This window comes from Theropithecus gelada, chromosome 20, assembly GCF_003255815.1.
Source record: "Theropithecus gelada isolate Dixy chromosome 20, Tgel_1.0, whole genome shotgun sequence".
Taxonomy (NCBI): Eukaryota; Metazoa; Chordata; class Mammalia; order Primates; family Cercopithecidae; genus Theropithecus; species Theropithecus gelada.
The window spans coordinates 5,838,366-5,863,189 of record NC_037688.1 but is presented as its reverse complement, the minus strand read 5'-3'; the positions used below and the strand labels follow the sequence as shown (position 1 = coordinate 5,863,189).

Sequence of the window (24,824 nt, the reverse complement as noted above, 5' to 3'; positions counted from 1 at the left end):
CTCGGCCTATTTTTTTAAAATTAGTAGACTTTAATTATTTATTTATCTGTAGAGATGGGGTCTTGCTATGTTGCCCAGGCTGGTCTCAAAATCCTGGGCTAAACCAATCCTCCCACGTTGGCCTTCTAAGTAGCTGGGATTAAGGTGTGAGCCACCATGCCCAGACAACTTTATTTTTTGAGCACTTTTGGTTTACAGAAAAATTGAGATGACAGTACAGAGATTTCTCATCTACCTGCCTATCACCCAGGCTGGAGTGCAGTGGTGTGATCACAGCTTACTGCAGCCTCAACCTCTTGGGCTGAAGAAGTCCTCCCTACCTTAACCTCCGAGTAGCTGGAACCACAGGCGCACACCACCTCGCCTGGCTAATTTTTGTATTTTTTGTATTTTTGTAGAGACAGGTCTTGCCATGTTGCGCAGGCTGGACTTGAACTCCTGGGCTCAAGTCATCTGCCCATCTCAGCCTCCTAAAGTGCTGGGATTACAGTTGTGAGTCACTGCACCTGGCCCACTTCTCCTATTCTTAACATCTTGCATTAACATGGGACGTTTGTTACAATTGATGAGTCAATATTGATACATTATTAATTATTATTATTAACGAATGTCCACGGTTCACCTTATGGTGCATTCTTTGTGCTGTGCATTCTATGGGTTTTGATAAATGTATAATGACATGTATCCACAGTACAGAATAGTTCCCCTGCCATAAACAAAACCCTGTGCCCCACCTATTCATTCTCCCTCCCTACCCTCAAACTCCTGGCAACCACTGATCCTTTTTACTCTCTTCATAGCTTTGCCTTTTCTAAAATGTCGTCGTTGCAGCTGGGTGAACCGGGCTGCTTGATGAGGAGGGAGTGACGAAGGTGTGGCGGAGTTCTCCCGCTGCTGGAAGTCTGGTTGTAAGAGCTCAGTGTCCCTTGATGGAGGGCCACAGCAACGCTGGCCTCCACTGGCTGAGCATGGTCACGTACAGAGTTGCTTATGATTGCCCTGAGTTCTCTTTGAAGTGGATATTATCCTCATTTTACATATGAGGATACTGAAATCTCACGTATGTTAAAGTTGGAATATGTGTTTGGTTAGATTGTTTGTCAGCTGGGCACGGTGGCTTACGCCTGGAATCCCAGCATTTTGGGAGGCCCGAGGTGAGTGGATTGCTTGAGCTCAGGAATTCAAGACCAGCCTGGGCAACGTGGCAAAATCTTGTCTCTACCAAAAATATAAAAATTAGCCGGACATGGGGGCTTGTGTCTGTAGTCCCAGGTACTCGGGGGACTGAGGATCAAGGAGGATCGCTTGAGTCAGGGAGGTGGAGGTTGCAGTGAGCCAAGATCATGCCACTGCACTCCAGCCTGGGAGACACTGAGACCCTATCTCATAAAAAAAAAAAATATATATATATATATATATATGTACACACACACACACACACACACACACACACACCCCAAATTGTCTGTGGTATCACATTGCTTCTTGGAAATGTCATTCCTCTCCTTCACTTACTAAGTGTTACTATGTGCCAGTTTCTGCAGTGGCCATGGGGCTCACATCAGAGAATGCACAGTGCAGGTAGGATTTGGGCCATCATGGGTGTATAGTCTAATGGAGAAGATGGACAAGAAAATGGGATGGGGCACACAGGGCCATGAGAATGTAAGAGGCACCTTGTCTTAGCTTGAGGGCAGGGGAAGAAAGTGGGGAGAGTCCAGAAAGCCTTCTTGGGAGCTTCTCTCCTTGAAGGAGGAATCAGATTTAGCCAGCTCAAGACCAGGAGACTGAAGGTGAACAAAAGCAGAGCACTTCTGGGAGGCGAATGGAGTTCTAGAAGGCTGATCTCAGAGGTGGGAGTGGGGGTTTTGACTTGGAGACACGGGAGGTGAGGAGTGGCCCATCGTTCCTTGTAGACTGAATGCAAATTGTGTTGCCATCAAGTGTTTCAACTTTGGCAGGGTGAGACAAAGCTTTTCCCTACCTCTCAGGTAAAGCTTGGCAGAATCAGAAAGCAGGAGGGGGACATTCTACCTGAGGCCTGACACTTTCCCACCTGGCCTCTGGGGGTGGCCCTCAGCCCTCCAGGTGGTCTCTGAGTTTCTTTTGATGGCACATTCCAAGATTCTAGAAATATCCAGTGCCCATGCCTCTACATGACACTTTGTATTTTAATTTTGAGAAATGTTCAAGTTTCTTTCCATGAAAATGTGTTTCGTATTTAAGATATTTTCGTTTTTCCCGTCCTTTCGTGGCTTTTTAAACTTTAAATTTGTCTTTGTAGTTTTAAAGAATCACAAGTAAAGGATAAATCTGAAAAAATTCGCTCAACTGCAAGCACAACAGAAAAAAATGAAGCAAAAATGAACAAACAAGAACAACCCCAGATCGTTTTGATACTTAGAAGACAATCAGAAACCAAAACCCTTTTCCCTTTGTCACCACCATTGGTCCCTAATCCAGAGTAATGCTGGGCTTCCACAGATGCACTTCCTCACCCACAGTGGAAATGAGGTCCGTTCCTGTGTCTCCTCCACAACCCCGCCATGCCTCGCACCCGCAAGGTGTGCTCAGAGTCCTTGAAGGAGTGACCCTTTTGCTCTTTGATTCCTCTGAGGGATCATGACAATTCTGGTTACTTTAGCTCAAGTATTTAACAAAACATTCTGGAAATAAAACTGAAGGCATTTTAGAGGCAGAAAAAGCAAGGTGGCCCTAAATCTGCCCCTCCGACTCTCACTACCCCACCAGCTAGACAGCAAACATACATGAGAACTACACTTGGTCAGCAGTATCCATGCATTTGCAATGAGAGCAGCTATAGGGAACAGTTCATGGCTCAAATAATTACATTTAGTAGTCAAAATGTCCTTCCCTCCTCTTTCCGTGAGTTTGACTTTAATAGATGCCATTGACTTCTCTTCATTTCTACTTCTTGCATTATAGCTTGAGAAGTACATGGGGAAATGTAGGTGGTCATTTTGTCAGTGCCATGAATCTTTAAGAAATTGCCTTCTGTGAAGAGTGACTGTGCCAGGCTTGGGAAAGCCTCAGAAGGCCTAATTGGATCATGGTTTTGCCATTAACCACTTGGGTAACAAATAAGTTACAGAGCCACTTCCTCTTCTGCAATCTTCAGTTTCCTCATCTGCAAAACAAGGACACCAAACGAAATGCTTTTGTTAGAGCCTACCTTGTGGTTTGAAATGTCCTTTGATCTCTGAAAGGCCTCATGCCCACTGGCTGTTAGAGATCAACTTGGAGGTACCACCTTCAAGAAGGGGGCAGTTATGGCTAAATTTGATCCAAGAGTCCAAATCGTGTGCAACCACAGTGGGATTGCTGCTGCTAATCTTCGGCAGTCCTGAGTGAAAATGGTCCCATCTGTAGAAAATCATAAGAGCTGGTATGGATAGAATGCCTACTGAGGGTGATACAGGGCAGGCAAACCCCAGAATGGGGCTTAGTCCATGAGGGTTCTTGGCTTTGCTTGGGGAAGAATTCAAGGGCAAGCCAGTGGTAGGGTAGAAGAAAACAGTTTTACTGAAGTGTCAGTGTTGCAGTTCTGGCAGTGTTGCAGCTCTATGACTGACCCTGCAGAGCAGGGCTACCCCGTAGGCAGTGTGCTGACACTTGCAGCTCAGGGCAGGTTTGCAGTCATATTTATACCTACTTTTCATTACATGTAGATTAAGGGACAGTTTATACAGAAGTTTCTAGGAAAAGGGTGGCAACTTCCAAGTCATCAAGTCATTGATGACCCAGAAAGGGGCGGTAACTCCTGGATGTTGCCATGGCAGTGGTAAACTGACATGACACACTGGTAGGCCTGTCTTATGGAAAGTGGCTTCCACCCTGCCCCTGTTTTAGCTAGTCCTCAATTTGGTCTGGCGTTCAAACCCCGCCTCCAGAGTCAAGTCTTACCTCCTACCTCGGGGGAGGCACTGCTTTGAGCATTTTCAATGTATTCTCTCTAATAGCTTTACAGGATATAATTCATATACCATACATTCACCCTTTTAAATTATACACTTCAGTGTTTAGTATATTTGAGGAGTTGTGTGATCCTCACTACAACTCTATGAAGCATCGTTTTCATCACCATTTCATTAACAAGGACCTTGAGACTCAGAGGAGCTTAGTACTTGCCCGAGGTCAGACAGCAGTAGGTGGAGGAGTCAGGTAGCCATGGAGCCCATCCGTGCTTTTAAACCATTGCTCTACATTGCCTGCCCTGGAGACCCCTGGGATCACATCCCATGGCTCTTTAGAGTCAAGGGTAATAGACATCTTCATCCAATCTTGAGGAGGGCCTGCAGCTTCTCTCATGGTCCACACTGATTTTGTCCCTGCAGGTTTTCCGCTGCCCCATGAGTTTCTTTGACACCATCCCAATAGGCCGGCTCTTGAACTGCTTCGCAGGGGACTTGGAAGAGCTGGACCAGCTCTTGCCCATCTTTTCAGAGCAGTTCATGGTCCTGTCCTTGCTGGTGATCGCCATCCTGTTGGTTATCAGTATGCTGTCTCCATATATCCTGTTAATGGGAGCCACAATCATGGTTATTTGCTTCATTTATTATATGTGAGTAGGTTCTTTTTGCTTGTGACTTGGGGAGCAAGGCTGGGACCAACCCAGACTAGATGGTCCCAGAGGTGGACGGTCCAGGTCCCTTACTTCCACTGTCTATGCAGGATGTTCAAGAAGGCCATCGGTGTGTTCAAGAGACTGGAGAACTACAGCCGGTCCCCTTTATTCTCCCACATCCTCAATTCTCTGCAAGGCCTGAGCTCCATCCATGTCTATGGAAAAACTGAAGACTTCATCAGCCAGTGAGTCCTTCTGCTGCCATTTGAGAATGATGGAACCACAGGGGTGGTGGGGATCAGGGAAAGAATGGAGCATCTGGGAATGGCATCATCCTCAAAAGCACCAGAGCACATTGTTCGATGGACTTATTTCTCTGAGCCTCCAGAAACTGCTGAGCCATTCTTTCATTTATAATAATGAAAAATGTAAATAATAGGAAAAATGTTTGTAAACTTTAAAGGCCTTGGATATATTGTGTGTGTATATATATGGATATATGTATACATACATTTAATGATAGGGTGCATTACTGTGCAAACACATCTTGCATTATGTTATTTCTTTCACTTCCAAACAAATATCTAACTTTAACAAAACAATAAGGAACAATAGCTTTCTAAATAACAGAACTTCCTTCACTACTCATGCCATAGATTTGCCTCCTAAATGTTGAAACAAACAAGCAAACAAGTCCTATGATTGTTGTTGAGGTTTAATGGTGTAACATGAAGTTATCTGTTTGTAGAGGATAATCAAGCACGGTCTTCACCTACAAGAAGTTCATAGTCTGGTGGAAAAGGGAGAAACAGGCACATGTTTTTGTAATTATACATGATTGAAGAAGATAGATGGCATCAAAGAGGGGCAGATAAACTACTTGGGAATTCAGAGGGGAAGGAGGTGGCCTGGGGGGATCAGAGAAGGCTTTCAGGAGGAGGTGGCATCTGAGCTGGCCTTGAAGCCTGGGTAAGACTTGGACACACATTTGGGAGATGGTATGTGCTCAGTTAGCTGGAATATTGGATGAACTGTGCACCTGCTCTCTCAGTGGCATTATAGACCACTCAAGGTCTGTGCAGACTCTAGGACTGAAGGGATCCTGGAGCGATGCATTCGCTCAGCCCACACTGAGAACCCTGCCCCAAGGTATATACCAAGACACGCAGACAAAGAGAGACTGGAGGGATTGGAGCTGTTGTTGGGGAAGATCTCAGAGAAAAGGACCCTGAGCAGAGATCTAAATCAAGTGTGGGTTGAGCTATGGAGTTATGTGGGCAGGACCTCTGTAGGCAGAGGGGACAGTAAATGCAAAGACTGTGAGATGGGGGAGTAGGTTTGAAGGATAGCAAGGTGGCTTGAGCACAGGGGCCACAGAGTGGGCAGGGTCTGTTTTGTTTAATCTGGGAAGGCCTCAAGGTGGAGGTGACTCAATCAGTATAGAAAGGTAAGGTGGACGGAATTTGGAATATCTTATGCAAAGGTTCGGAGAGTATGGACAGAGTGAGTCAGAAGGACCACTGTGCTGGGGTGATAGCCCACTCAGATGGTAAGATGGTTTTAGTTGATGTGTAAATGAATATTTAATTTCAATAATCAAAGTTTTATTTGAATGTACTTTAGAAAAAATGCAACTAACGTATCAAAGCCATTATTTATATAATTTAAGGTTGTGAGTAAAGTTTCTTTTAATATACATTCTCAAATAAATCATGTAAAATAAGAATACTAATCAATTAACAGTATAGGTTGTGATTGATATGGAAAACTGTGATGGTGGTATGTGAAAATTGGAAATTGGTAGGTCTCTATTGGTTGAAAGTGACAGAAAAAACTAATTCAAACTAGCTTAAAAGTATGACTTAAATATGGCAAAATAGTAACAACTGCTAAATTAGGTAGAGGGTATACAGAGGTTCTTGGAACTAACTTTTTAATTTCTTGGTACTTCAAAAATTTTTCATTAGTGGGTATACAGATGTTCATTAAGCTTTTACTCTCTCGGTACTTATAAAAATTTTCATAACAAAAGGCTGGGGAGGGGGACTTGCTTAAAGTGAGGCTTAATCCAGAGACTCAGCTAATGTTCCCCGGGTGTCTTGGCTTTACTGCTCTGCCTTCCACTGTGTTATTTTACCTTTAAGCTTCCAGAGACCCTCTGGTGGCTCCAGGCTCCCCTCCTAGTAGCAGAATGGTAGTTTCGGATCTCCCATCATCCCACTGAAAGGAACCACTCCCACACTCACTCACACGTCCTGACATTTATTCACTCTCTGTGGCCAGTTTAGGGTAACTCACCCATCTCTGAGTGAGTCGCAGAGGTTAGGCGAGGAGTGCGTGCTAAGGATGGGCCTTACTGGCAGAGCCTACTCCTCAATCTGGGTTAGGAGTCAGGTCAACTGCACCCAAATTCATGGCTGGGAAAGTGGTAGGGAGGAACTCCCCAAAGAAAAATCAGGCCCTGCTGCTGGGAGTGGGGACCTGGATGCTGGAGGAAGCAGCCGATATCTACCCAGACCCGGGGAGACCCTGGGTCAGACAAACACGTGGTTCTTAGTCTGTGCTTTCCTTCTCAGGTTTAAGAGGCTGACTGATGCGCGGAATAACTACCTGTTGTTGTTTCTGTCTTCCACGCGATGGGTGGCATTGAGGCTGGAGATCTTGACCAACCTTGTGACCTTGGCTGTTGCCCTGTTCGTGGCTTTTGGCATTTCCTCCACCTCCTACTCCTTTAAAGCCATGGCTCTCAGCATCGTGCTGCAGGTGAGGAGGTGACTCTGTGTGGGCCCTCTCTGAGCTTTGCTCATCCTCTGCCTGCGGCTTCTGGGCAGACTCAGGGGGTCCTCAGGTATTCAGTGACACCTTAAGTTCTGGCCACATGTGATCTTAGGAGTTACATGCTTGGCCTTCTGAAATTGGCTACTTTGCTCTGTTTCCTCGTGGTCAGCTCTGAATTGGGAAGTCTGTATTCAAAGGTATTTAATAGAATCACAGGACACTGGGAATGAAGGGGAGCCCACAGGCGACAGAGTCCAATGCTCATATTGTGCAGTTGGGGAAACTGAGGCCCAGACAAGGGAAGGACTTGTCCAAACAGATGCATGTTAGCAGAACTGGTAAGAGAACCCTGACCTCTTGGCTTCCTGGCTGCTGTCTTTGTACCTAACCGTTCCTATCCTGATTGAGCTGTCAAACCTTTCTGAATCACCTGGAAGGGTCGTTTAAAAGGTGGGTTCCACAGCCCGGCCCCTAGAACAGGGCTTCTCAAACTTAAATGTGCCTAAGACTTGAAACAGACTTCCACTGAGCTGGTGCAATGGCAGGCACTGGCTGTGCTCTCTTCCAGGAATTCAATGCTCACCCCACTGCATGAGATGAGCAAAGTGGTTAAGAACATGTGGTTTGGGGCCGGGCGCCGTGGCTCATGCCTATAATTCCAGCACTTTGGGAGGCCGAGGTGGGTGGATCACGAGGTCAGGAGATTGAGACCATCCTGGCTAACACGGTGAAACCCCATCTCTAGTTAAAAAAATACAAAAAAAAAATTAGTCAGGCATGGTGACGGGTGCCTGTAGTCCCTGCTACTCGGGAGGCTGAGGCAGAAGAATGGCGTGAACCCGGGAGACGGAGCTTGCGGTGAGCCAAGATCGCGCCACTGCACTCCAGCCTGGGTGACAGCGAGACTCCATCTCAAAAAAAAAAAAAAAAAAGAACATGTGGTTTGGAATATCCAGGTTCAAAGAGGCTCTGCCCATTATTAGCTGTGTGGCTTTGGGTAAATTGGTTAACCTCTCTGTGCCTGGGATTCTTCATCTGTAAAAGGGAGATAATAAAGGTTTCAAAAATAATAGCCTTGTGAGGATTATGTGTAAATGTGAGACTTAATGCTTGTGAAAACCTAGAGTAGTGCCTGGCCTGCAATAAACGCTCAATGAATATTAGCTATTATTGTTCTGGTCTTACAAATAGAAAACTTAGGGCTTAGAGAGTTTAAGTAACTTGGCCATGTTCCCATAGCCAGTAAGACGCAGGTGTGTGCACAGGCTCACATTCTCTCTCTCTCTCTCTGATATACACAGATGCACCAGTGCAGAGTGACCCCCAGACCTCCAGCACACTCAGGGAGAGGCACCACACCAGGGTCTTAGGGGATTCAGAATCACTAAGGCCCAGAAATCCCTCCTGCTGCTGCTTCAGGACGTAGATCAGGAGGGCAACGCTCAGGGCGAAGCTTGCCCAGTGCTGGCGCTGCCTTAAGCGCAGCCCCTGTAAGGAGCGAGGCAGAGGCTCGCCTCTCCCAGGGTGCCCCGTTCACAGCAGGCGGTTGCTCCAAGGTGGTTGCACCACCGGAGACTCAAATGGGAAACCCTGCCTGGGGGACTGACTGCTTCAAAAGGGCCCTTGAGGGTCATTTTTTCTTTTCAAGGTCTGCTGTATTATTTAAGCATCTTATCTTCATCCTGGTCATAACTTCTCAATCCCCAGCCCTGCAGCACTTTCCAAGTCACCTTCCACACTCTCACCAGAGTAATCTTTAATTATAGTTTTCATCATGTCACTGCTTTGTTCAGAAGCCTTCGAAAACTCTGTCTCCTGTCTACCAAACTTCAGCTATGGGGTCCTGACCTCAATGTGCTCCCTCTGCTGCAGTCAAGCCAGAACCTCACTGACTTCTGCATGCACTTTTGAGAAAATTACATTCGAGCATTGGGAGGCAGGAATCACACATCACATTGCTTTGTAGCCTTAAGAGGCTTCTCAGGAAATGCCAGAGATGCATCTGGCTGTGAGGCAAAGAACCAACCCAAAATGGCCTCGACCATCTGGGAACTTATTCTCTCATGTAACCAGAAGGCTGGGGTAGGGCTATGCTCAGTTGACTCATTTAGTGGCCTAGCAAGAACCCTTGATCATTCTACCTTTTAGTGCTGGCATCCACAGTCTAGCTTTGTCTGCAAGTCTGTCTGTATTCATGGTCACAAAATGGCTGCTGCAGCCCCAAGTGACACATCCTCCCACAATAACAGTCAAAGGCTGGAGAGGAGATAACTTTTTCCATGTGTTTGTTCCTTTTTAAAAGCAAAGAGAAGTTTTCAAGAACACACCCATCTGATGCCTTCTCATCCTTCAATGGCCGCAGTGGCATCATGAGCCCACCCATAAACCAATCTCTGGCAAGAGGAGTTGAATTAATGTGATTAGTTTGGATTAACCAAGCTTCCCTGAAGCATAAGGCCATCAGACACCTGAACATGATGCTGGCAAGGCAGCCCACAGGGTGTGATACACTGGGGGATGGGAGGAAAAGTGGTCTTCCAACCCACCCCTGGCCTCCTTTCCAGACTAAGCACCATTTCATCATGGTGCCCACCTTCTCTGACTTACAGAGGGCTTCCCCTCCTCCCACACCCTTTTGTTTCAGCCATAGCCAAACAGCTTGTGGGTGCCTGGATGTAATCTGTGAATTTGCTGCTTTCAGCGCTTACATAGGCTGTTCTGTTTGGAACACTCTTCTCCACACATCTTTAGCCCACTGCATCTTACTTCACCTTAAAAATGTCACTCTAGGACTGACTCTTCCTGGAATCCTTCCCTGTGCCCTCATCCAGGACCCCTCCTGTGCATCCCAGTGGCTCTCCAGGGCTTCTCCGTTGTGGAGTGCACCCCTCTGCACTTTATTCTTTGTTGCCTTGTCTGCCTTTCCATCCGGCTGGGAGCTCCTTGAGGGCAGGCTTACATCTGCCACACTCTGGGACATGGAGCCTGGTCCAGCTTCTGGCACAGAGCCATCCACCAGTTTGTTGAATGAATGTAGATGAATGTGTTACCCAGCACCCCCTGCACGTCCTGTTTGCCCGTTTCTTGGGCCAGGGTAATGGAGGTTATAGACCGGGGCCCTAACCCCAGCTCTGCCTCCAGCTTCTAGATGTTTCTATGAATGTAATTTCTTCTTTTGGAACCTCAGTTTCCTTATCTTTGGTACCCCCAATTCCCAAGAGTCCCTCACTCCTCTAGCCTGGGTTTCCCTGAAGGCAGGACCTGAGACAGGTACTTGGGTGCGGGCAGCTTATTTGGGAGGTGCTATCAGGAACCAGGATTGAGGGAGCAGAAAAGTGAGACGGGGAAGGAGGAAGTCATCATGGAAGTCTGACATTGGGGTCCCTGTTCTATGTCACTAGGGCTCAACTGTCCTGGGATCTCCTGAGGAGCGTATGGGATATTCCCAGGACCATGCCCTCAAAGGCTGGGAGATGGGAGCATTTATCTCTGCTAGCTCTTGTTCCCCATCAGTCAAAGTTCATTCTCAGTAGCCTGAAGTCTCCTGGGTTTCCGGGATGCCCTCATGCACAGGCTAGGTGGTTGCTGTGATGTGGGCAGAGGTCTTGAGCAGAAAGACATACAGAGGGCACTTGAGGTGGAACAGTGTCTGGGGAGAGAATTGTCCATCGCAGCTGCAGCTAAACTCAGAAGTGGGCTGAGGGGGCACCAGGGGCCTCTGCTCCATTCTTGCTAGGAAAATTATCTTAGTTTCAGGGGTCACTCAGGGGCAATGGCAATCAGTGGTTGTCAGGAGCTTTGAAGAGCCTGAGCACACCCCAGCAGCCTCTTGACCCCCAACACTTCTCCTTCCTTCCAGCTGGCGTCCACCTTCCAGGCCGCTGCCCGGACTGGCGCAGAGACAGAGGCACACTTCATGGCTGCAGAGAGGATGCTGCAGTACATGAAGGTGTGATTCAGCTCTGGGTCTGGTGTGGGGAGTTATGCAAGTTGGGGCATGACTTCTGTGACCTCTACAAGCCCCATGACCTCAGAGCCCTGAGACCGTCCCAGGAAACACCAGGCTCCTGGCCCTTCCTCCCCCTCCTCCCCAGACTTTTGTTGACCATCTTGCTGAAGCTCTTCCACACCTGTCTGCTCACTTTGTCCACATCCCTCACAGCATTCCTAGGGGGAAGAGGAGATCATCTGCTCCTCTTAGAAATGAGAGGTTTGCCTGGTGCAATAATAATGATGACAATAATCTTTGTTCCTATTATTGCTTCCATTTATGTCATGGTGGTTAAGAGCACAGATTCTGTAGCCAGATTTCCTGGGTTCAAGTCTAAGCTTTATCATTTGAATCATTGGAATAACCTGGGCAACTTATTCAAACTCTTTTCCCCATCTCTGAAATGAGAAAGACAATAGCATCGCTTTGCCAGATTATCACAAAGTTGAAATGATATAACACGTAAAGCGCGTAGTGAGGCTCCATCATGTTCTTTATTATTGTGATTGAGACCTTTCTACGGGCCAGGCATGGCACTAAGCTTTTTACCTAGATTATCTCATGGGATCATGGAACAATTTTATCAGGTTGATTGAATGATTATCCACATTTTTCAAACAAGGAAACCGAGGTTGGCCCAGGCAGAACATTTGCTTAAGATCATACAGGCTGGGGCTGGCAGAGCCCTCTGCAAACCAGGTCTCCTGCCCCCTTGCATGAGTGGAATTTAAGAATTGTAGGGTCCTGATTTCCTGCCCAGGATGCTGCCGTGACATGGCACCAGCATGGAGAGCTGTGGCTTGCAGCCAGGTGGTCAGACCCAACTTCTCCAGTGTTCTTTCCTCTCAACACACACAACTGCACTTGCAGATCTGGGTTTGAGTTCCAACCTGAAACTGTGTGATCTTAAGTAAGTTGTTGATCTTAAGTTGTTGGATCCTCTATCTCCTCACCTGGTAAATGCCTCTAAAAAGGCTTGTCTCATAGGATGAGGATAGAGAGACATTAAGTCTCCACAAGGGCTCTGAGCTATGAAACCCCCCAAAGGCGTGAGTCTCTGCTGCCTTTACTGTCTTTATCTTGGATTCTATTTCTTTCGAGTCACACAGTCAATCAGGAACATTGCTATATGTTAATAACAAGGGAATTAGCTATGCAGGTTTCTCACTCTTCTGGGGAAAATTTTGTGTGTTTTAGGGCATGGGGGGTGGGGGGTGTTCCTCTGATTACACAGCAGGGGGCTTGACCTTGGCGCAGGGCAGGCTGGGGTGGGTCATACCCCCTACAGTGGGAGGCTGACAGGCCTGCAGGGGATGGGCTGAGATGGATGATAACTATTGATTTCCTTTTCTTTCTTCAAAAACAAGATGTGTGTCTCTGAAGCTCCTTTACATATGGAAGGCACAAGTTGTCCACAGGGGTGGCCACAGCATGGGGAAATCACATTTCAGGATTATCACATGAAATACAGAGACAACACACCCACTGTGCTTCACGGCATCAACCTGACCATCCGCAGCAACGAAGTGGTGGGCATCGTGGGAAGGACGGGCTCTGGTGAGCTGAGCTTCCTGGGGGAGCATCCCCAGCTCCTCCTTTGCCCTTTCGGCACTGGACTTATTTGGGGGCATGTGTTTGCTCAGTTATCCCCCAAATGTGTATTAGGTCCTCACGCTGTGCTGGTCCCTGTGCTAGACAAACACTGGTGAGCAAAACCCAAGGTCCCTGTGATCATGGGATTCCAGTGGAGGAGAGAGATGTTAAATAGACCAGCAAATAAAGACAGAAATATGACAGCTGCAGGCTGCGGTGGCTGCCAGGGAGAAAATAAACAGGGTGGTGAATGCAGAATAATGGGGCCAGTGGTACCAGGCTGTGGATACCTGGGCTCTGAGCCCACTGCTTAAGCTGAGGTATGTAGGGTCCGGGCATGAGCACTTTTGGAGGGGCAGTGCAGGGCACTGCCAGGATGAAGAGCAGGACAGGAGTTAAATCCAGACTCCCTTTTTCCTCCCTTCCCACCCTCTTCCTGGACTGCTCTCATCAGCCTCTGTCTCCTCCTCTTTCCTCTCCCAGTTTCCTTTCTCCTCCTCAGTTTCTCTCCCTGTCTTCCTCTCTTGTCACTTCTGGGAGATCTGGCCCAAGTCCCCCTCCCTCTGCCTCTTTGCATTGTTCGAAAGCTACTGTTCAGACTTGGTTCTTGTCCCCTGTCCCCCACCCCTGGACACCCCAGAGTTGCCTCCTCCAGGCAGTCCCATGGATGATGAGAGCCTTCCTGGTCTCTGTCTCCCCAGCACTCGCGCACTGCAGGGTGAAGAGCTTCCACATATGTTCTTTTGGGTGTTCTTCTCTTGCTATTTTCCACCTGCCAATTGGTGGAAACCCTGAGAGGGCCACGGTCTGGCAGAGAGAAGCTCTCAGTAGATTCTGACCCTACTGACTATATTCATTCAATAGGTATTTATGAGCACCTACTATGTGCCTGGGAACCTACGGGTAAAGAAGATACACAGCTTCTACCCTCCCAGAGCTTATCTTTGAGAACAGGGTTGAAACCTCCAATGCTATGTCACCTGGCAGGTGACATAGCTGAGTGCCATGGGTCTCGGTGTGACATACGGGGGCTGGGGAGGGCAGGTGGTGACTGGAGAATGCCACTGTGTCTCAACCAAGCGGCCATGCTCAGCTCCAGCTGAGCTGTTGCCTGGGGGGGGTATATGGGTCCAGTGTTGCCAGTTCTACTAAGTTTCAAGAGAAACATGCGATTTGAATTTTTACACCTAGGATTTTTAAAAATGCTGGCAAGGAATTACAAACTAACCCTAACATTGTGTGTACGAAACAAAACATGTCTGTGGGCTGGCTTTGATCCAGGGGCCCCACGTGTGCCCTCTGACCTAGGCTGTAAGAAGCTGCTCATGGCATTAGGTATGCCTGGAGCAGAGACACCAGCCCTCTCCTACCCTTTCAGGGCTCACAACGATGAAGAATGGGCCATGGAGGGCAGTGGGTCAGGTGCGATCGCCAGGTGTGACCTGTGCTTCCACTAGTGCAGATGCAGGAAACTGAGGCCCTGCTCGTTTCTTGCCCCACAGGGAAGTCCTCCTTGGGCATGGCTCTCTTCCGCCTGGTGGAGCCCATGGCAGGCCGGATTCTCATTGACGGCGTGGACATTTGCAGCATCGGCCTGGAGGACTTGCGGTCCAAGCTCTCAGTGATCCCTCAAGATCCGGTGCTGCTCTCGGGAACCATCAAGTGAGTGCTCGGCCAGCAGGCAGCCTGCGGGAGGGAGGTCACAGGACCAGGATTCCAGCACTGGGCTGCCAATAGTGAGCTGGTGACCAATGCCCCGATTTCCAGGCCTCCTTGGCCTGCTGGGCCACTCATGCCTACCAGGCTTACCTCACTGAAGTACTGTTGAGGATTAAATGAGGCCTCAATATATATAAGAGCACTTTGTAAACCATAATGTTCTACGCAAAAACAAAGCTTATTTTTATTTTTTAGAAACTGGATGGGCATGGTGGTGCACAGCTGTAGTCCCAGCTATTTGGGAGGCTGAGGCAGGAGGATCGCTTGAGCCCAGGAGCTCAGGGCTGTAGTACACTATGACTATGCCTGTGAATAGCCACTGTGCTCCAACCTGGGCAACACAGCAAGACCCTGACTCTATTAAAAAACAAACAAACAAACAAACAAGCAACAGAAACAAAATGCTGATGGGATTGGTCAGATTTCACTACACCATTAAGCATTTGGACTCAGGCTACCATATTCTTTCTTGTCCAGATGTGGCTTATTCTCTCCGTGCACTGGGCAAAGCCCCTGGGGACGTTTTTAGGAAGTGATTCTTCAATGGTACACATTCTGGACAGGGGTGAAGTGAGAAAAATCCAGGCAACCCAGTCAGCGAAGCAGACAGAACCAGATCTTCCAGCCTCTTCACTACACTTTCTGTGTCCTCAGAAGTCAACTCAGGGACGAAGCTTTATCCAGATTAGGCTCCTACTGACAATGCACTTTATCTGGGAGGAAACATAAAGGCATGGGGACTGAGGAAGACAGATGCACTAAAAAGCAGGCTAGGTCCCCCATGTTTTGTGATATTTAAGGAGAATTCTTAGAGCCAGGAGGATAAACTGGGCCCCAGAGCTTCATTCATTCATTCCTTCATGCGTCCTTCCACCCATTTAACTTGCCTTTTCTGAGCTTCTGCCTGGTCCAGACACTGTGCTAGGGACTGGAGCCAGTTTAGTGAATGTGCATTTCCCCTGCTCCCCCAGCAGGAGCTCGCAGTGTGGGTGGGGAAGATGGTTTTCTACAGGGGTAAGACCCAATAAATCACAGTAGGAAGAGGTAATTGCTAAGTCAGAGATATGTACAAAATGCTAAGGGAGTTACAAGTGGGATGAGTCACTGCCTGAGTGAATCCAGAAAGGCTTCCCAGAGGAGGGGACATTTGGTCAGGGTCTTGAAAGCTAAGTAGGAGCTTGCCAGGCAGAAATAGGAGAGAAACTCTTTTCAAGGAGAGGGAACAATATGTGCACAGACACAGAGTTTCAAAATGACTGGGTCGTGAGGCAGGGCAGCTCATGCCTGTAATCCCAGAACTTTGGGAGGCCAAGGCAGGCGGATCACTTGAGGTCTGGAGTTTGAGACCAGACTGGCCAACATGGCAAAACCCCGTCTCTACTAAAAATATAAAACTTAGCCAGATGTGGTGGTGCACGTCTGTAATCCCAGCTACTCGGGAGGCTGAGGCACGAGAATCACATGAGCCCGGGAGGTGGAGGTTACAGTGAGCCGAGATCACGCTACTGCACTCCAGCCTGGGCAACTGAAGGAAACTCTGTCTCAAACCCACCCCCACTAAAAAACAGCAGCAGCAGCAGCAACAACAACAAAATGGTGGTGTTAGGGGAATGATAAGACATTTAGTGATGGATTTCTATGTTACAGTAGAATGTGGCCGAATCTCCTGTGCATTGGCATGAAGAGTAGTAAAAATATGAACTTAACATTTATTGAGCATTTATGTGTGCCAACCGAATGCTTTAGTATACTGTCTAATTTAACTCTCCCAGCAACCCTGTGAGGCCCTTTCATTATCCCCATTTTACAGATGAAGGCACAGAACTTAGAGAGGAAGGGGACTTGTTTAAGGACACACAGAGAAATGGTGAAGAAGAGATATAACCCTAGGTGTTCTAAACCCATAACTTGCGATATTCCGCGCACCCCTTGCTGCAGAAAGAAATGTGGACTTGAAATCGTACCTTAGAACTTAAGGCTCTACCCTTAAGCGTCTCTCTGAGTGTCTTTGATGTCAGCCTGGCTCTCATACTGGCTTGTGGCACGACCTTGAACAAGCCATTTAAAACTGATAAGAAAGGGGTATACTCATCTCATGGAGGAGAAAATGTCAAATAACCCATCTATGAAAGTGCTTTGGAGACATCAAATGTCATGCAAATAAGACCTGCCACTTCTTCAGTACACATTAGCCCTACACACAAGATATGTGTGGCCGGCACAACTGGGGAAGGACAAAGCAGAGGTTGATGGGTTTCACTCAGGGCTGCGCGGCTGAATAGCAGGGAAGTGTCTATAGTGCCGCCTGTTCCAGACGCAAGTGTAAAGCTTGCTGGCTGTAAAGTCCAGATAGATTCCCTCTCTCCTGTCAGTTACCTGGATGTTAGGATTCTTTTCACTGCAAGAAACAGAAACTCCAGCCCCACCACAATGAGCTACCACTTCACACCCACTAGAATGGCTATAACAATAATAAAAGGTAAATAGCAAGTGTTAACAAGGATGTGGAAAAATGGAAACTCTCGTGCATTGCCAGTGGGGATGTAAAATTGTGCAGAGACCATGGAAAACAATTTGGCAGTTCCTCAAAAAGGTAAACAAAAATTAGCTGGGCATGGTGGTCTGTGCTTGCGATTCCAGCTACTCAGGAGACTGAGGCAGGGGACTTGCTTGAGTCCAAGAGGTCAAGGCTGTAGTGAGCTGTGTTTTCACCACTGCACTCCAGCCTCATCAAGGCTGTCTCAAAAACAAAGAAACAAAAAATGTTAAACATAGAATTACTAAGTTATCCAGGAATTTTACTTCCAGTTATATATCCCAAAGTGTTGAAAGCAGAGACTTCAACCCATATGTATACACTAGTGTTTAGGGCAGCCCTACTCACAGTAACCAAAAGGTGGAAACCAGCCATACGTCTATAAGCAGATGAATGGAAAAACAAAATGTGGTATAGCCATACAATGGAATATTATGCAGCTGTAAAAAGGAGGGAAACGATACATGCTACAACATGGATGGACACGAAGTGAAAGATGCCGGACAGAAGGACACATACTATGTGATTCCACTTACATGAGGTAGCTGGAATAGGCAAATCCATATCGATGGAAAGTAGAATAGAAGTTACCAGGGACTGGTGGGGAGGGGAGAGAAGAGATTGTTTAATGGGTATGGAGTTTTTGTTGGGGATAATGAAAAAGTTTTGTTTTGTTTTGTTTTGAGACCGAGTCTCATTCTGTCACCCAGGCTAGAGAGCAGTGACACCATGTCAGCTCACTGCAACCTCCACCTCCTGGGTTTAAGTGATTCTTCTGTCTCAGCCTCCTAAGTAACTGGGACTACAGGCTAGCATCACCATGCCTGGCTAATTTTTGTATTTTTAGTGGAGTGGGGTTTCACCATGTTGGCCAGGCTGGTCTCAAACTCCTGACCTCAAGTGATCCACCCACCTCAGCCTCCCAAAGTGCTGTGATTACAGGTGTGAGCCACCGTGCCCAGCATGATGATGAAAAAGGTTTTGATATAAATAGTGGTAATGGTTACATGGCATTATTAATGTATTTAATGCTGCTGAATCATACACTTATAAATTGTTAAAATGAGAAATATTATGTACTTTCTATCACAAAACAAAACCCAAATGGCTTAAGCAAAAGTGGCCTCTAATGACTCATGCATGATAATGGGGAGGCCAAGGCTGAGTTCCAGGGCCCGGTTTTCCCCTAGCATTGTCTTGCTTCATTCTTAACTCCACATGAGGGCCCTGGGGAGCTCCATGTGTCCCGCTCCTGTGGGAGGATGGTTGCAATCTCTCCGCACGTCTCTTCTCTCATGGTAGCCTGAAAAGTCCTGAGATACACTCTGATTGGTTACTTTCCCACCCCGAGCTAAGCACTGTGGCCAGCGATTGCTGTATGTCGATTGGCTTATCCTTGAGCCCTTCGCTCCATCTGGAGTGGATGGCAGAGCCCGCCTTGGAACACATGGGCTGGGGGATTGGGGAGGAGGTGTCCCCTAAACAAAACCCGGGGCTGCTGCCTGCAGAAGGAACAGGTGCTGGGAGGCACAGGAAATCTCCATTCGTGGTGGTTCCATGCATTTTCCTAAACCCCATAATCTAGTTCTAAATATTCTTGGTCATTCACTGGGCATATAAATGAGTGTTCAAAGGCTGGGTGATGTTGTTGAACACTTCTCTTTCTCTCATATGGCAGATTCAACCTAGATCCCTTTGACCGTCACACCGACCAGCAGATCTGGGATGCCTTGGAGAGGACATTACTGACCAAGGCTGTAAGTAGCTCCAAGGCCCAAGTCTTGATCTAAGTCTGCATTGCCCATGGGGGCCTGCTCCTTTGGGCTCCCCTCATGTGATGTGCCAGCTGCTGCTGCTTCGGGTCATGGATGCATCCTCTCGTGGAGATGAGACCATGACTTGGCATTCCTAAGTCAAGGCTGATGGCACTCAGACACCAACCGTGTGCCAAACACTGTTCTAGGCTCAGGGGCACAGCAAAGACAAGGCAGATGAGGTCTTTGTCTTCCTGGTACGTACATTCAATGAGAGATAAAGGCAACAAGTAAATGCAGGAGATACTTTCAGATACTGGTGAGGGCTGTATAGGTAGTAATGAGACGCATAGAAACTTCAGTGCAGGAGCAGTTCCTTTCAACTGGGTGACCAGGCAAGGTCTCTTTAAACAGGTGACAGCTGAGCTGAGACCAAGAACTGAGGGGCAGCTGGTGAAAGATCTTTTGAGAGGACATTCTGGGCACAGGAGATAGTGTATGCAAAGGCCCAGAGATGACAGCGAGCAAGGCACAGTTAAGGAGCAAGAAGACAGAGGCTGGAGCATAGAGAGAGGAGGGGAGTGTTGCCAATACAGTGGGAGACTGACAAAGTCAGGTTGGCTCTCACCCCACAGTGGCTTCCAGGTTATGTTGTCTCTTCTTCCCATACCACAGATCTCAAAGCTCCCCAAAAAGCTGCATACGGATGTGGTGGACAATGGTGGAAACTTCTCTGTGGGGGAGAGGCAGCTGCTCTGCATTGCTCGGGCTGTGCTTCGCAACTCCAAGGTGAGGCCACCACTGCTGCATGGCCAGGGGAAGCCACAGACTACACATGATGAGGGAAGCCACACCGGTTCCTTCTCCCTTCACGACCATGGGACACTGGGCTCTGTACTGTATGTCTTAACAACAGCAACAACAACAACAACAACAACAACGGAATCCAAAGGGCTTATTCATTTCTTTTTTGCTCTTTTTTTTTTTATTATACTTTCAGTTCTAGGGTACATGTGCATAATGTGTAGGTTTGTTACCTATGTATACATGTGCCATGTTGGTGTGCTGCACCCATTAACTCGTCATTTACATTAAGCATATCTCCTAAAGCTATCCCTCCCCCCTCCCCCCACCTCATGACAGGCCCCAGTGTGTGGTGTTCCCCACCCTGTGTCCAAATGTTCTCATTGTTCAATTCCCACCTATGAGTGAGAACATGCGGTGTTTGGTTTCCTGTCCTTGTGATAGTTTGCTGAGAATGATGGTTTCCAGCTTCATCCGTGTCCCTACAAAGGACATGAACTCATCCTTTTTTATGGCTGCATAGTATTCCATGGTGTATATGTGCCACATTTTCTTAATTATTTCCACGCATCTACAACCATCTGATCTTTGACAAATCTGACAAAAATAAGAAATGGGGAAAGGATTCCCTGTTTAATAAATGGTGCTGGGAAAACTGGCTGGCCATATGTAGAAAGCTGAAACTGGATCCCTTCCTTACACCTTATATAAAAATTAATTCAAGATGGGCTTATTCATTTCACTGAGTGCCATTCCACACATATTTGTGGCGTGGGTGAGGCATGGTAGATGAGATTCACAGCCTGGGCTGCCTGTTAGCCGGATTCCTTACATCTGAGCTGAAATGGTCTCCAACTAGACCGAATGATGATTCTCTTTTCTCAGAAAAACACAACACATTAGAACTTGTTGATTTTAAAATTGCCTACTGTGTTCTCTTTAAAAACTTGGATGCAGGACATCCCTTTTATCTTTATTAGAATTGGGAATTGGATGACAGATGCTGATCCAGGGCAAAATTGCATTTTTTAAAAAATTTACTTTAAGTTCTGGGATACACGTGGAGAACATTCAGGTTTGTTACATAGGTATACATGTGCCATGGTGGTTTGCTGCACCTATGAACCCATCATTTAGGTTTTAAGACCCACATGCATTAGGTATTTGTCCTAATGCTCTCCCTTTCCTTGTCCCCAACCACCTGCCAGGCCCCGTTGTGTGATGTTCCTCTCCCTGTGTCCATGTGTTCCCATTGTTCAACTCCCACTTGTGAGTGAGAACATGCGGTGTTTGGTTCTCTGTTCCTGTGTTAGTCTGCTGAGAATGATGACTTCCAGCTTCATCCATGTCCCTGCAAAGACATGAACTCATTCTTTTTTATGGCTGCAAAATTGCATATTTTTAAAAATTTGGTGGAACTTCTAGAAGCTTTCTGGATATTTTGTCCATAATTTCAGATGTTTCAGTATGTGGGATAGCCTGGGGCAACCCTTCTCTTACATAGATGAGGCAACACACACATGTACACACATACTTATGCATGCATATGTACACACCTCCTCCATACTCACACACGTATGCACGCACACACACATATTAATGATAAATAAATAAATTAATTAACATACATGTTAATTAATGATAAATGCAAAAAATGTTGGTGCGAACTGTCAGAGCTGTGGGAAAAGAGCTCCGTGGGACCCAAAGCTTGGGAAAATTTCAGAGGAGGTAGGACTTTCCGCCCTCTTCTTCCGAGAGATGAACAACAAATTTGCAATGTGCATGTAGTACTTTCTTCACTTCACACTTCCTTATTTCAATTACATAACCATTTGGTGCAGCAATGGCTTCCTCTGTATTGCTTCCCAAATTTGAGTCATTACTCCATGATTTTTATCATCTCTGGGTACCACCTACCCTGTGATTTACTAATGATATTCCCTTTTCAAAAACAGCCTCATCCCAAGCAGTGCCATTTGTGAAATCACACTTTCAGTGCGAGTTACAGTTTCCTCACGCATATCGTTAATGAAATAAATACAAAAATGTTAAACTAAAAAGAGTGTTGATCCATATGCTGGAGAAATCATCTCATGTGCCTCCTGGGGTGTGTGCCTGCCCCTTCTACTTTAATTTAGGTAAATGGGAAAGCAGTTAATAAAACAAGAAGTTGCCACTGGGCCATTTTCATTTCCAAGAACTTAATTCTCTGGCCACCAAAATGCCGTTCGCTCCTGGTTGAGACCTAACGTTCTCTTCATAAGATAATGGATAATCAGCAGTCAGAGTGGACTTTGCACTCAGCACAATTCTCGCATTTCCCAGCTAAAGAAATGGAGACCTGGAGAGGAAGGGCCCTGGTGAATTAGTGGTAAACCAGGACAAGACCCAGGTCTCTAGGGCCTGAAGTAGATGCCTTCACCCCTGTTTTGTATTCATCAGATCATCCTTATCGATGAAGCCACAGCCTCCATTGACACGGAGACGGACACCCTGATCCAGCGCACAATCCGTGAAGCCTTCCAGGGCTGCACTGTGCTTATCATTGCCCACCGTGTCACCACCGTGCTCAACTGTGACCGCATCCTGGTTATGGCCAATGGGAAGGTGAAGGCTGCGTCCCTGGGCTGGTGGGAGGATGAGGGCTCAGGCTGCTACCCCGGATGCCTTTGAGTCCTCCAAGGACACAAGCTCAGCTGTGCCCTAATCCTCCCCTCACCTTTCTCTACCCTCCAGGTGGTAGAGTTTGATCGGCCGGAGGTCCTGCGGAAGAAGCCTGGGTCGTTGTTCGCAGCCCTTGTGGCCACAGCCACTTCTTCACCGAGATAAGGAGATGTGGAGACTTCATGGAGGCTGGTGGCTGAGCTCAGAGGTTCACACAGGTGCAGCTTCGGGGGCCACAGTCTGCGACCTTCTTGTTCGGAGATGATAACTTCTCCTGGAAGCAGGGGTAAATGTAGGCGGGGCAGGGATTGCTGGATAGAAACGCTGGAACAGGCTACTTGATGGCTCTCAAAGCCTTAGGACCCCAGCACCATTGGAGACATGGGATTCAGTGATCGTGTGGTTCTCCTTTTAACTTATATGCTGAATAATTTTATAATAAGGTAAAAGCTTATCGTTTTCTGATCTGTGTTAGAAGTGTTGCAAATGCTGTACTGACTTTGTAAAAAATAAAACTAAGGAAAAGTCACTTTCTTTGTTCTTTCTTTCTTTCTCTCTTTTTTTTTTTTTTTTTTGACAGGGTATTGCTCTGTTGCCCCGGCTGGAATGCAGTGGCACAATCTCAGCTCACTGCAGCCTCTGCCTCCTGGGTTCAAGCAATTCTCCTGCTTCAGCCTCCTGAATAGCTAGGATTACAGGCATGTGCCACTATGCCTGGCTAATTTTTGTATTTTTAGTAGAGGCAGGGTTTCACCATGTTGGCCAGGCTGGTCTCGAACTCCTGACCTCAAGTGATCGGCCTGCCTTAGCCTCCCAAAGTGCTGAGGTTATGGGCATGAACCACTGTGCCTGCCCATCTTCATTCTGCTTTTTATGTTAGCTAGTACTTGTTCAGTTGCAAGGAACAGAGACTCCTTCAAACTAACTTTGGCAAAAAAAAAAAAAAAAAAAAGAAAAAAAAAAGAATTTGTTGGTCTTGTAACAGAAAGGTACAGAAAAAGTTCAGGGTTGGGTGCCAGAATGAAAGGATGCTTATCTTGAGGTCTCCGTTTCCCTTCTCCTAGCTCTGCTTTCCTTTGTTTGGCTTCACTTTCTGACCTTCTCTTGCCTCATGGTGGCAATATGGTTGCCTGCAGCTCCAGGTTCACGTCCTACACACTCGGCACCCCCAGGTCTTCTTGCCTCAATGATTCCAGGGTGAAATCTCACTGGGCCAACTTGGGTCATGTGCTTGTTCCTGACCAGTCATGTGCTAGGCTGTTGGCATATCGTGATTTGCCAGGCCTGAGCCACGTGCCCATACTTGGGTCTGGGGATGGGATTTGCTGCCCTGGATCATATAGATGGAGAATAGAAGAGGTTTTTTTGCCAAAGTAAAATTGAGATGCTCTTACTACCTGAAGGAAGAATGGCTCTGGATGCTGTCCAGACCCCAAATAGCAGCTGTCTACTATGATTGTTTACTGAAGGACAGCATAACTTATAACGTATGACAACTGAAAATAAAATAATTTGTGTTCTCTCTTTCTTGTTCTCACGCCCCCACCCTCCACATGTGGTTATGAATAAATAGAAAAGGCAATCATTTTCACCTTACTTCTGGGGAGACCTTGTTGGGGAAAATATGTTTCAAAGTACTTTCCTTTTTATTCCAGATGATGATGTCTGATTTTCCAAAAATGCCATAAATAATCAATTTAGTAAACCAATGTTTCTCACTCTCTTGCTTGCACTGGTGCTGGGGATGAAATGTCGTCCCTGCCCTCAGGGAATTTGGAATCTCCTGAGGGTAAGTAAACAGTAAAATTGTAAACAAGTAAGCAGGCCGATCCAGAACAGGGCTACCTGAGGTTATAGGCAGGAACAGGGTGCAGAGGAAAAGGCAACCCCTGGGGACTTCCTGGAGGCAGTGTGGTCATAGTTTACTGAGACCCGAGCATTGAACAAACATTTACTCCGAGGAAGGGGACTGGGGCAAGAGAGAATGTTCAAGGCAGAGAGAACAGCCGACAAATCCCTGTGGGAATGAGCTACTACAGGGGCTGATGCAATCTCTGGACAGAACAAAGTCCAGTGCCCTGGAGCTTGAACCTTCTGTTCCCCATTCTGGACTCTCTAGTGGCACCTGCTTCTCCTTCTAGGGGGTTTATCTTTCTTAAAAAACCTTTCGTCTGTTATTCCCTTCTCCCCAGTCCTGGCTTTTTTCTTTTTTGGGTCCTGAGGTGTCCCTGGAAACCCCATGTGCTACCATCCCGTCACAGCTCAGCTGGTCATCTGCCCATTGAGGGTGACTCTCTTTCCCCAGCTTGCCTCTTCCCAGAGCTGCTGTGGGACACTGCCCACGTCACGGGTGAGGGAACTCTCTACACGCTGGGATGTCTCCATCACACTCCAGGCAAG

General features: G+C 47.2%; 1 protein-coding gene across 4 annotated transcripts in view; it reads left to right on the top strand.

Annotated features, from left to right (window-relative positions):
• ABCC11 (ATP binding cassette subfamily C member 11) overlaps window positions 1-22,948 on the top strand; it is a 78,971-nt gene extending 56,023 nt beyond the window's left edge. For 2 of the 4 annotated variants that reach the window (XM_025369569.1, XM_025369568.1), the window contains exons 21-30: window positions 4,356-4,582; window positions 4,693-4,830; window positions 7,162-7,348; window positions 11,223-11,312; window positions 12,722-12,911; window positions 14,450-14,609; window positions 18,881-18,959; window positions 19,632-19,745; window positions 22,203-22,367; window positions 22,497-22,948. In XM_025369569.1, coding sequence (XP_025225354.1) covers window positions 4,356-4,582; window positions 4,693-4,830; window positions 7,162-7,348; window positions 11,223-11,312; window positions 12,722-12,911; window positions 14,450-14,609; window positions 18,881-18,959; window positions 19,632-19,745; window positions 22,203-22,367; window positions 22,497-22,589 — 1,443 coding nt within the window. In that variant the 3' untranslated portion in view covers window positions 22,590-22,948. The remainder of the gene's footprint in view (window positions 1-4,355; window positions 4,583-4,692; window positions 4,831-7,161; window positions 7,349-11,222; window positions 11,313-12,721; window positions 12,912-14,449; window positions 14,610-18,880; window positions 18,960-19,631; window positions 19,746-22,202; window positions 22,368-22,496) is intronic. The other 2 variants (XM_025369570.1, XM_025369571.1) reach the window with 2 other exon arrangements.
• The last annotated feature ends 1,876 nt before the right edge of the window (window positions 22,949-24,824 follow it).